Source organism: Sinohyriopsis cumingii, chromosome 19 (assembly GCF_028554795.1).
Source record: "Sinohyriopsis cumingii isolate HCF-2022 chromosome 19, ASM2855479v2, whole genome shotgun sequence".
Lineage (NCBI taxonomy): Eukaryota > Metazoa > Mollusca > Bivalvia > Unionida > Unionidae > Sinohyriopsis > Sinohyriopsis cumingii.
Window position 1 is genome coordinate 42,037,928 of NC_142979.1, and position 13,411 is coordinate 42,051,338.

Sequence of the window (13,411 nt, forward strand, 5' to 3'; positions counted from 1 at the left end):
TAATTTTATGAAATCGGCTTGGAACAGTTTTAAAATACATGTTGAACAAGCAATCAGTGCAACACTCCTAAGATAACGCAAACAATGTGGTCGACATTTTAAATAACCTACTCATAGACAACTACTATCAGTGATTTAAAGTTTCAATATTTACTATAAAAATAAACTGATCAAAGATTAAACTTTCATTTAATTTAATTCCTTCATGTAGGCGAATAACCATTGTACTTGTACATTATAAATGTTTCAGCATCGAAATTTAGAACTATGGAATTGACTCCCTTATTCTGAGGATTCTATGTGACCGTTTGATCCCCTTTTGAGGATTCTATATGACGGTTTGATCACCGTTGAGGATTCTTTGTGACGGTTTGATCCCCGTTGAGAGTTCAGTTCCACATACAAAAGCTAGATATTTTTACTTGACCTGGCACGATATGTTTTAATCATTTTGAATAGTAAAATATATTGTGGAGCTGTTGACAAAATTACAACATAATATTCCGTATGATCATCATTTTGATAATAGTATCGTAATTTTCACTTAATGATGTTAACTTTGTTTATATATTCAAGGTAAATTCAGACAAATTTTAAAAGATTATGTGATACAGTGATTAACACATTTGAAGTGTAAGATGTTTTCTTTTTATTTGTATTATTTTCGCAGTTAAAGGAATATTTTTGGAGTTTATGATTTTTTGGCATTTCCCTCATGTTAGTAAGAGTTTCGAAAACACAATATTTTCTTCCTCATTCCGGTACAAGTCCGTCATTTTAGATTTTTAATTTACAAAAAATGCCAGTGACAACTAAAATAAAATGACTTCATCTTGTGCGCTAAGCTTCGTCTCCCATTTTTTATTGTCAACAGCATCAACGTGCTTCCAAAAACCATAACGCGTGTGACGCTTCTGTTACATGTAGTATTTCATAATGCACCGATGCTATTGCTACTTAGAAATGAACTAATCCTCCTTCTACTGGCTTGAAACCCATTACTGATTTTGAAGTCCCCAGAGACACAGAATCGGCTTCAAAATTAAATTGTTATTTCGTACGGTTACCGCAGATCCGAGATGCGTGCGATGGAGCCAATTTATTTTGTCTGCTCTGGGTTGCGTTTAGTCTGCTCTGTTTCACAATATATAATATTTTGCAAGCGAAAACAAATATTCTTTCAAACTTCGTATTACTAACTCCAACATAAAATGATTATTTTAATTAAGTTTTCGTCCTTTATTCGATGGTGACATTTCTATTCAAAGATAGGCCTCTCGCTGCGTTTCCAGATTTTCCATGCAGTCTGCCAATTTTTTACATTTTTTATAACAGATGGTCAGACCTGATTTCACCATGGTCCGAACAAATGTATCAATTTTATTATAAACAAAAACATGTGTTCCCATTCACGCAAAACGATGTTGTGAGTTAACTATCCCTATTTAACCTTTTGGATTTAAAACAGAAATTAGCCGACTACTGCGTCACACATCCAGTGTTTGTGAAACCGCGCGTAACTATCAACTACTATGTTTTAACAAAATACAAAGATGTACCTTTCACGACTTTGCACCAGTCTGACATAAACTATCAAATAATCACCGCAATTCAGTTTGTGCGAATGACGTCACTGACAAATAAACGGAGAACCAGAAATTGTACTAGTTACCGGCCTAATATATTACTATGGTCCGGGTACCAAAGAGAATACATCACACGTTTGGTTTGGTTTACACTCATAGTTTTACCCACCAGTGTAGAGGATGATTTCTTTAATGCAGTACGTTATTCTCTATAATGTCGCGTAATGGTTTGTGCGACTAAAACTGTTTGTTAAATAAACATTTAGACATTATACTCTTTGAAAGTTTAGTATTTTTATTCCTTCCGAATCGACTCTATCCAGTTACGGTCTCATGTTTGCTAAACCCAGCTATAAAGTCATGTACAAGCTATAGTCTACTGTCTTAGAAATATTACTGCGGCCATATGTTTAATGTCTAAAGCTTTTCACAGGCTAGTGTGAACATCTTACGCAATGTTACCGTGACCAGCCAGAAAACCCGAAACTTGAGATGACGAACGCGACCGCCCGCATCGTTTGACAAAGGCTTGTAGTTACCACACCTATGTGTTGCAGTTTAGTCCTAGGACCAGAGGGAAGCCCGTGGAGTGAACGAGACGTATTCGCATCCGTCCCCACGTTTACAGACAGCGAGACGGACATTGTCCGCTAAGTTTGATTGCATCGGTCCACAGCGATATCCAATCAGCAATTGGGATAGAGGGGGTGATTATGATTCGACGCGAATTATACCTTCGAACTTGTAAATGAAAAGTCAGTTTCGCCTTGGAAAATTGCTACGCAATATAGGGTTATTCCGAGAGAGCCACTCGTAATTTGGCGGTAAAACTTAGAGAGGTAGATTCTAAGGAAAGATAAAGGTTCGAAAAGGAAGCTTTTATGGGATATAGAGCTTCGGGTTCGATTTAGTCCCGAGTCTTTAAGAGTTGTAGATGGAAGTGAGACTAGCTGAAACAGTCGAAGTCAACGGAAGTCTAGTCGGTGGAGAGAAGGTGGAGAATGAGGAAAAGAAGTCTGGAGGAGAAAGTGGAGGAAGAGGAGAAGGAATATAGAGAAGTCGATGAGGAGGAGGAGGAATTTGGAGAAAGTCGTGGAGGAAGAAGAGAAGGAATTGTGAGAAATAGTAGAGGAAAATACCACAGATGATTATAATACAAGGAAAGGTGGAACTCGATCTCACACTGCTAATCAAGTGATGAAATAGGCTATTAATGGGTCGAGCGCAAGTTGTATAATTGGGAATTTGGATCATTTGATTATTAAATTGTTATTAAATTGTTATTCATTGAACTTCAACCTTTTTGTACATTTAACCATCTAACCGTCAGCGTTGCTGACTGGGGGCTCGGAGCTATCTTTCACTAATTGAACTTCCATCCAAAATCGAGCCTGGGTGGGACTTCTATAAAATAATGTTAGCACCCCACCCCAACCTTAACAACCCTCACATACATATAATGTATAAACTGTTTCCCTCTAATTTAGATTTTGTACTGCTTTTCAGGGAATATATTCACATAATAATACGAATTTTGTGAAATAAAGCAGTAAGTATAAAAAGAAATTAAATCCTCAAAGGTTTCAAAAATTCTATGCCTGGATCTTTAATTCTGTATAAAAGCGTTAAAGAATTGATCATAACTAAGCATATTCTCAGATGGGATTCTTTAAAGACGAATTCAAGATTCGAGAAATACATTCTGACTAATGAAGTCTTTATCTTCGGTACCGATTTCATCTTTGAAGCCACAGAAATGTGAAATATATTTTTTAATCAGATTTGAAAGAGATCTTTTACAGTCTAAAGTGGAAGCGGGGCTTGAACGTAAGGTAAATGTACGAATGTATTCATGCATAATACATTATTTTGACAATTATCCTCATTTTTAATTTTCTTATGTCCATTTTATGGTTCAAAATTACCAAATAACTGTACTTAAAACCTAAATTGATAAACGGATCCCATCGAAGTGTCAAAGGTAACTAGAAAACGTAGAAATCTTAATTAAATAGAGCCCTTAATCAAATAAGATAGTAGAATGATGGGGTCAGAATGAAGTCTCTTGAGAAAATGGAATGAAAAACTCCAAATAAATGATACATTTGACAGCCTTTGAATCTTAAATTTTAATAAAAGAATCTTCTAGATAGAAGACGTTAGACCTACTTCCCGAACCGTCGCAGATTCGTTAAATGTTCCTAACTTGATAAATAGATAAACTAAGGAAAAGAGTAAGAGGCGGTAGATGGATTGATTAGAATGAATAATTTCAGAAGCTTTAATTAAATTGGCCAAGTAATTGATACATTTGGCATTCTTTGAATCTTAAAGTTTAATCAGAGAACTTCGAATTCTGAGAAAGAGGTTAGAGTTTCTTTCCGAACCGCCACGGATTCGCTGGATGCTCCTAACTTGATAAATGTTTACAAGGAAGGAAAGGAATAATTTATCATGGCAATCGAAACTCGCTTATAAACTGATAACGGCAGCTTGATTTGCGGTTTATTTTTTCTTTTTCTTTCTTTTTTCTTATTTCCAGTACTTTCAGGAATTCAGAAATGAATCTCAAGACACCGATCCAAGAAGTGGTACTCTTGTCTGTTTTGCTAAGATCCTAATATTCTAGGCTTTAATACAGACTGTTTGTGGGCACTAATCTTGCCCCTTTGTATCGGTATTTCATTGGCCCCTTTTCCTGCCCGACAAAGTGTGTGTGTGTGTGTGTGCTAGACCTCTTGACTAAAAGAGTGATTCAAAATCAATGATGTGAGTTACATTGTTGCAACTAGAATACATTATGAAGCTCTCAATGGAAAGCTCGAAGTACTCATTGGAAAGCTCGAAGTACTCAGTGGATGCCGGTAATATTAAATTTCTGCGCTTCTTGAAGAGTATTTGGACAGTGATATAAACATTGGTGGATGATCTCCTTCACAATTGTTTTACGTCCCACACATAGTCATCTGTATACAATTTTGCAAACGTCATCTTATGGCAGAAATTATATATAAAAAAAGAGACAGATCATCTAGAACGTAAGAAAGTCTCTTGATAGCCAAAAGATAACATTCAACGAAAAGTACAGAGAAAGTAAACGCTTGGAAACAAACACGGAAATCTGAACCTGCAACTTCATGCAGATACTATATTTATGACAACACCGTCCGTTGCAGCTTTTGCATTATTAACATTCAACTGTCAGAATGAAGAAATGGTTCGCAAGTAATAAAGCTTGATGGAAAGTGCTTGAAATAATAAAGGATGAACACGTAACTATTTTCTGTTGAATTTATAACGTTATTTCTACATAAGAACCACAATATAGACATATTCCCCTTCGCTTTCACACACACACATACATACATACATACATACATGCGTCCATACATCCATCCACACACACACACACACACACACACACACACACACACATATATATATATATATATATATATATATATATATATATATATATATATATATATATATATATATATATATATATATATATATATATATATATATATATATATATATATATATATATAGTTGTACCAAAAGCATAGATTAAATAATGAAAATCACCGACGTTTATTCATCTAATAAGGCGGTAGTGTGAAGGATTGGTTCGAGTAAAGAACTCTCCGATGTGGATCATAATTATTAAAATTTTAATCAGATAAGTTTCGAATTCCCAAACCGCTTCATATTCACTCAATGTTCATAATTCGAAAATATTTACATCTATCACTCGTAATGAGAACTTGCTACTAAACCTACAACGGTAAAACGTGTTGCATTATTTTTTGTTTTTCTTCTTGTTGTTGGTTGTCCAAATTCGAGAAATATTTGCAATGAAGGGAAAGAGTAATCCATAATTGGTAATGGAAATAATAAACCTGCAACGGTAGCATTTGTTTGTTTTTGTTTTTCTTTAGGACTCAATACATTGTATAGAGAACATTTTAGAAATGTATCCCGGACGTGAATATAAGCCGTATTATGGCTAGTTTGTTATGGCAAGATCTTATTATTTCTAGATTTTATTTGCACTGACTCGCGAGCATGGTATGACATACGTACTTTATGGATATGTGTGACGAATGACTCGAATGATTCTTGTTCAGTTTTTTTTCTCCAAAAAATATATTTATTACAGACCTATCTCATTCGGCATTTGGAAATATCTTATCAATGTCTGAGATGGGTTCATTCGTCTTCTATTCATAATATCAAGTTGAAGTTCAAGGGCGATGACGATGAGTTAGTTGTACACTGCACTTACAAGTAATTGACCATGTCACCTCAAACATGTAAGAACACATGTTTGTTACCATATTTGCTACATATGAGTTTCTCAAAAATATGTCCGATGTTTCCAATACTGAACAGACAAAAATAAAAGTAAAGATGGTATGGACCTATCGTGGATTCATGAAAGTTTCTTACGACCAGTAGGGCCCTTATTTTTGATTCCTTAAAGCGCTGATGGCGAGCTGACCGCGCACTAGACCGTGATTTGAAAAAAATAAAAACAATATTATAAAAACATTTTGGGTGAGAGATTGTATTGACCTATAACTGGCATGCTGTTGGACAAATGATATTGCAATTGTCGATTCGGAAGTGACGTCATGATGCGTTTTGGTATCTTACACAGTGGCATTTCAAGAGAGATGTTGTTCTCAACGTTCAAATTATCCGTCTGTGAAAGTTTCTTGTGTAAAAGGTGATGAAACTTTTTATACAGAAGTATGCGATAATAGATAATAAATCATAAGATAAGTTGTGGCTTGACGTTAATGTCATTATTCACTCTCGTTTCTTGCGTAATTTGCTTTCGACAACTTTATTTTGAATGTATTTGGTTCAAATTCCGCATTCTTTTCTCTTTGTTTCTTAAAGTTTTGGAAATCTTAAAATAGTTTACCCGTCCATTCTTTCTGGTAAATTTTAGAACCTTTTTTTATTCATTTCCATAGAAATTTGCAGACAATACGGTTATCTTTCACCTGAATAATTGTGTCCTTTAGCCTTGTTCGAGTTTTATTTTAATAATTATTCGCCAGACATTATCATATATATAAATTAATGCAACTCCGAGCTTGAAATTTAATGAACATTAATGAATATTTGACCGTAACAACATATCAGACTGGTTCTCTGCTTCCGTGTCAAAAATTTGTGCCAAGTAAGACGTTCAGTGCCGTAATCATTATCAAACTAGGTATGGGCTCATTCTTTAGGGATTCATATAGGCACGCCGCCCCGACGTTTAGCTTCCTCTTGCATGTAATCACGCAAAGGTCTCATTTTATTGCAACTTTGTTCACTAGTAATAAATGGAACCATCCGTCAAATACAAAAATCATACATATACATACACACACAGCCTCATGTTACCGTTACAAATCGCACAATGTGGACAAATGAAAGACACAGAGTCTATACGAGAGAAAACTGAAAGCATATTGCTTTTAATAGAGATGATCCATGAAGACTCTAGAGCCACGATTGCGTCGTGGAATGTTGAAGCAGGTATAGGAAATAGTGGGAAACGAAAAGGTGGACGTTCGAAATAATTTACAGGGATGGTCACGTGGATTAGAGAACGCCAGTTAGAGAGCGCCAGCATTATGCGCCGGTATTTGTTTTCCAGCGGCTTCGATTTCAGCTTGGAACTTAAACTCTTAATAATATGTATATCATTATTATCAAGCATTTTTCTATATAATCCAGAGATAGCACTTTCCGTTTTGTCTGGTGTATATTTATAATTGTCTATAATTAATTATATGTACCTTCATGTCATGAAATGCTATTCACACTGGGAACATATTGGTTTTATATGTCCTGAAATACGAAGAAGATTTTTTTTCCCTTTTTGATTGCAAACAGTTTTGTGGGATTTAATAAAGAGTATATGATCTGATCGATATTGGTTCTTTGTATGTATATTATCGTTTCCTTGTAAAAAGACGGCCAAAGTTATGTATTGAAATTGTTTGAATTGTGATTTTTTTTTCCCTTTTGTTCTGCAGGAATTTAAGTGCAAACGTTACACATTTTTTTACAAAATGTATTATCCTCAAATTTTAGAAATATGTCTGTATACGTTTTTTATTGTTACCAATTTTGAGAGGCACTTCCATATACCCCTTCGTTGTCCTTAAGTACAAAAAGCACTGATTTGTCAAGTTCAAATCGATTGTTTAGAAACAGTGTCTAGCGCTCATATGCTGTTGAAGTGGTTATCAGAGTACAAAATCTTATCTGTTTCATTTCAGGTATACATTCGTCATAGTCAGCTACCTCATCGGCGTATTTATATTTGCCACAATAGTGGGTGAGTATTCAGAAGAAAAAAAAATACGAGAGAGAGAGAGAGAGAGAGAGAGAGAGAAGGAGAGAGATGTGCAGGCTAGCTCAGTTTCGATTACATTCGATCCTATTTTCACCAGTATTCTACTAAGGGTGTATCTGGTGTAAGTGTGTCACGCATCCAGGTATTTGTCGCTGTCACCTATTTCCACGGAGATTATTGAACATTGCCTACTTGTCTGCAATATACTGATTCATACAAGGGTTGCTTATCTAATTCATTATGAATCGTTCTTCGGCATTTATAATTAGTCAGAACAATATATGTGGCACCTCTGTCTTATTGGATGCAGAAAGAAACTAATCCAGTCAAATTGTTCGTTACTTTGCTCCAGTCAAATTACTCGTTACTTTGCTCTAATCAGATTGCTCGTTACATTTATGTAGAAAGATAGTTGGGAATGACCTTAGCAGCTTCCATTGGCAAAAATACATATTGCAGATCATTTTTTCCCTCGGTTTAAACTTGTCATGCACATATTTCATTCGACTCAAGACTCAAAACCATGTGGACATCATGGAAGTCACCATATTGAAAACTTGACATATCAGATAACGAGCTCTCTGTTTGGTCAATTCATTTTGTTTGTTATGATCAGTAACTCTTCATCCGCACAAGGGCACTTGTTCAAAACAGATATGGCTGATGCAAGCTTAATGTTGAAAAGAGCAACAACCAGACAAAAATATCATACTGAGTGACAAAACGTTCCTCCGATCACTGATATGACCCAGCCCAACATGGTACCTGCATATACTGCTATATAAAAGACAACGTTAGTAACTTGGAAACACTATGTTTTACGTCTGACCCTCGATTTCTGGCTGATATTTTCGTCTATGAAGACGCATTCTACTCCAGATACATCTTTCTGTTAATCAAGCCGTCTTTTAGAGTTATGCGTTAGACCAGACTAAAATTACGGGCGCCAGAACGTAAGAACTGAACAAATGACTGCCTATACAGGTAACATTACGGATTTCTACGACTTGCCGGTATTCTCAGAAATATGCAACTGTACGAAATATTCCTTCATCAGTTTGAGAATAGAGATAGACGCAAAGGTCAATTTATGTTTATTATTCATTCGAATCACTTTTAGAAATCCTAATCCGTGGATGAGTTATCTGTGTGTCTGCAAAATTCCACAACCTCATCCAATGAAGAGCTACTTCAGCAGCGAAAGGTAGGGGTCTTTTGTTTGGCACAACAGGTAATACTTATAGTTGAAAACAAGTAAATAAAGAAACATTACTCTGCTTATTATTTAACTTATTTTGTTTAAATCGAAATATTATATATGGGAATCAGCACCAGTTTATGTTGTAACTTCTGAGCTAATCGGCTTTCGCCGCTAAGTACCAGCAAGTCGTATGAAATAGCAAGAATGTCAGGTTAGCGATTTCAGCTACATTTCCCAGTAGTACAAGTAGTAATACAGATACGGTTCAATAAATATTACAGATAGGGTTTAGTAATATTACAGACAAGGTGCTATTTTAAAGCGGGTTACCGCATTGATCTGAGAAAATGTTGTCACTCGGTATGATTTTGTTTTCCTCGGGCTATTGCTTTTTAAACGTTAAGCCTGTGTCAGACACCCATGTTTCAAAGTACTGTTTTGGCTAGCTACATAAACCAACGGTCCATGTAGAACGCAGTGGATAGGTGATCTTTGGCAGGCGAAGATGTCTTCAGTAGGTCACAGGAACTAATTATTTTATGAGTTATGGAACCAGGCTATATGTGATGATATATGACGTAGTGTATACAAAAGAATGACGGTAACTTTCTGGCTGAGAATAATTACCGAAAAATATGAATTTAATTTTTTTCTAAAAAAAAAGTATGCGTATGGATAAATAGTCCATGTTAGTTGGTTTGATCCATTTCTGTTTTATCGTTGTGGTCGCACAAATACTACTGTATGAAAACGGGGATATCTTACTGGGACTGATATTTTCATCATTTTTTTTCATTATCATTTTCATCTCTTTATGTGTTTATTCATGGATAGATCATTTATAGGATGTAAGTGTGATTTATAGAGCTTAGCACACAAGTATAATAATTTGACAAATATTTACATTACGGTCCATGAATATTGAATAAGTTGTTTCTGCCCAGTTAGACCATATGATTACTTGGTAACTTCTGTTAACTACCAGCTTTAGTTTCTATCCTTCTTCCTGAGTGAAATATATAAAAAGGACTCTCACTAGTGGATTTTAACGTTCATTTATTAGGATGCAATCATCTATTTATACAGATAAAAGAATAAATCTTAATCATTTCATTATTTATGTTTTTCTCATTATTGGCACATTGACATATGCGAAATGTCGGAAAGGTTGTTACTAGATAGCTGTTCCCATATCTTGCAGTATATCAGGAGAGTAATTCATTTGTAGTATTACACAACTCTAGAGGGATTTTAGAAGCGATATTTTCAATGATGTCCGCTACGATTTAGCATCATTATGGATATCTTCAAGAGAATGCGTACTTGTGTAAGCATCGTGCCGCGGCAGAATTATGATTGATGAGATAAACATGCACTTCTCCATACACTGACGTAATGAAATTATTTTTGCACGCCTAGATCTAACGACCTCAGTACAACCGGTTCGGGATAACTGTAACAAGGGTCAAAATACAAGAAGCGGTATCATGTTGTTTAGATAAGCGGTTCACTGGTTTGAACAGTGATGAACTGACAATGGTTCCTTGCCTAAAACAAAACATACAGTCAAATAAACGGTGATCAGATTTAAATACCGTTTTAATTGCTATTTAAATTGCTTAACCGATGTTTATGGACAACTTAGGTTTTATGTTAGTGTAGTTTTGTGACTAATATATATTTATAGATGTTATTTTAGAAGATGAAGTGTCTGCCTAAATTTTCGGTAAAAAATTATATGTAAGGTGGATAAAGTAATTTTTTAAAAGAATTTCTCCCCAAAATATATAAGCATATTACACACGCCAAAGGGCACTGGCATTCACATAGACCAGGTATTTCATAATGTTCATGTATCATTGGAAATTAAACAGAAATAGTTTAACTACTGTAAAGCACATGATATTACGACTAACCTGGTTTTAAAAAATTTAATTATTATTTTTTGACAAGATATGGTAAAATGGTGTAAACTATTTTCGTATTCTAATTGTATTTTTTGCGGATTGACATTTACAAAAATATGACTACCGTTAAAGTTTACGCTGACAATGAAATGTAGACGATCTACCCAAACGTTTAAGTATATTATGAAACGTCACATTTCTCTTATCTTAGGATCAGCAGCGGTCTGTAATATTTATAAGGTGGCATGCTGGATTATGTAGAACGAACATATTGACAATTTTCTACATAAGTGTTGGTTTGCGTCCAGTACATTTTGTTGTTACATATATCTTTAGACGAATGAAAATGCCAAATAGTGTCCTTTACATTTCATGTATTAGAAAGGCACGATTGTACCTAAATGAAAAGAAAACATTAATAAAATTTACGTGTCATTCTTCAGCTATTGTTCATTAGCAACATACTGAGTTCATGTTGGTCACATACATTGACCAATATAAAGGAATCTGAGTGGATTTCACAAGACTATAATAAGTGATTGTTAAACGCAAAACATTAAAATTACGGCTAACATTTAAGTTTTATATAGGGTCAGTGTAAAGAGAATCTTTGTGGAATTCCCAAGACTAAATATGGTGATAGTCGAAGGCAAAATAAAACACTTCCGAGTGTAAGTTTTTATTACGGTTTGATTGGTTAAATCTATGCTAGGAAAATGCTTCAAATGCAGGAGCTTCTGTTGTGGAAGGGCGTCTTCGACCTTATGGTACCCGTTCAGTCGTTAATTGGGCGCTGAAGATTCCATCCTGCAGACCTGTTGCCAAACGATATTTCTGAATCTGTGACTGGTACATTGGTTTCAGGCAAATAGCCTACTTAATTTGATGATTAAGGCAGCGGTTTGCCACTGGCATCTGCCATCCACGTTTTTGCAAATTTAGTTTCACCGATCATAACCTTTGACCTTATTTATACAATGGCTACGTGCAGAATACATTCAAATTAACCTATTTTCTCTGTAAGTTTTTACTTTTGTAGAAATATTGACGCCCATTGAACACTACATACATTCTCTAATAATTCAGATACTTTCCGCAGGTACGTTCTGGTTTTCACAATTACTTCGACACATCGTCCATGGAGTTTCAAAGAAGTACACTCAGATTCATTATTTCACCATTTTCCACCTAAACCACGTCAATCATTGATTGTGACATCAATTAAAATGCAAATTAGTTCAGTACATTGCGTGTTCATGCCAATATACACCATTCATCGATTGTGACATAAATTTAAAATATAGGATAGAAAATTAAATCACATGTTCATAACTTATTTAAAGTTGTGATGCTGTCTACAAAACAATATTGTATAACGTTAAAACTAAGCAGAAGGGGCTATTCAGTTGGTTATATCGGGAATACAGTAAGATGCGATTAATTAGGGTTTATAATAATTCTTGAGCTCAATAATCTTTCAAAATCATAAACTCCTTTAAAGAACTTTTGCGCAAATGTATTTATTATTTAGAGTTGGTGCACATGGTGTGGCTTAGAAACACTGTAATAAGTCTAGGGTATGTTCTGTTGGTACTTACGTGAGAAACACTGTAATAAGGATATGTTCTGTTGGTACTTACGTGTCTGTTTAAAGCTTTAATAGATTTGAGTAATTATTTTTTATGATAGGGAGTCGGGGTTGGGAAGATATTTCTCAAACTGTGTAACATAAGGAGTTCTTGGAATATTCTAATGTGTATATTTTAAGTAATATAAGATAGCAATAATTCTTTACAATGTATGTTTTTGGCACGTTTTGTGGTACATGGCGTGAAGTGTCAGTCCTGTGCATGAAATAATTATTGTGCTAAGGTCCATGAAAATTGAGGTAACATTTATCTCAGAACAGATTCACACAGGTGCGGTCTGATTGGTTCGCTGGTGAAACCCCTTGTGTATTACATATCCAGAGTTTCCGAAAAGCATATACAACAATTAAAACTTATGCAGGGAGAACACAAACACACAAAAAGCAAACAGTGAAGGCTATCTTGTCTTAATCAAAACGCCAGGTATACTAAGAATTTTATGAGCTAATGATACCGACTCAGTGCGAGGAGCATTCGGAGAGGTGAAATCAACATTCGCTTCATATTATCAAATGAGGACTATCCTCTTTGACCCGTTTTAGAATTATACTACTGAGATAGATTTATTATCAGAATGGAGAGTGGCAAGATACCTTTTCTCTGGATAACATATTCTTCCGTCTCTTGTCAAAGACTCGCCGATTCTTTAGAAAACACTAGCAGTGTATAGGACATCTAAAAGTCAAAGATGGATTTGGTAA

General features: G+C 34.9%; 1 protein-coding gene across 2 annotated transcripts in view; it reads left to right on the forward strand.

The window, feature by feature from the left end:
• The window catches only part of LOC149775569 (cyclic nucleotide-gated channel alpha-2-like), an 88,053-nt gene that overhangs the window by 16,008 nt on the left and 58,634 nt on the right, over positions 1–13,411 (forward strand). For both annotated transcript variants that reach the window (XM_089943348.1, XM_089943349.1), the window contains one exon: positions 7,877–7,935. In XM_089943348.1, coding sequence (XP_089799474.1) covers positions 7,877–7,935 — 59 coding nt within the window. The remainder of the gene's footprint in view (positions 1–7,876; positions 7,936–13,411) is intronic.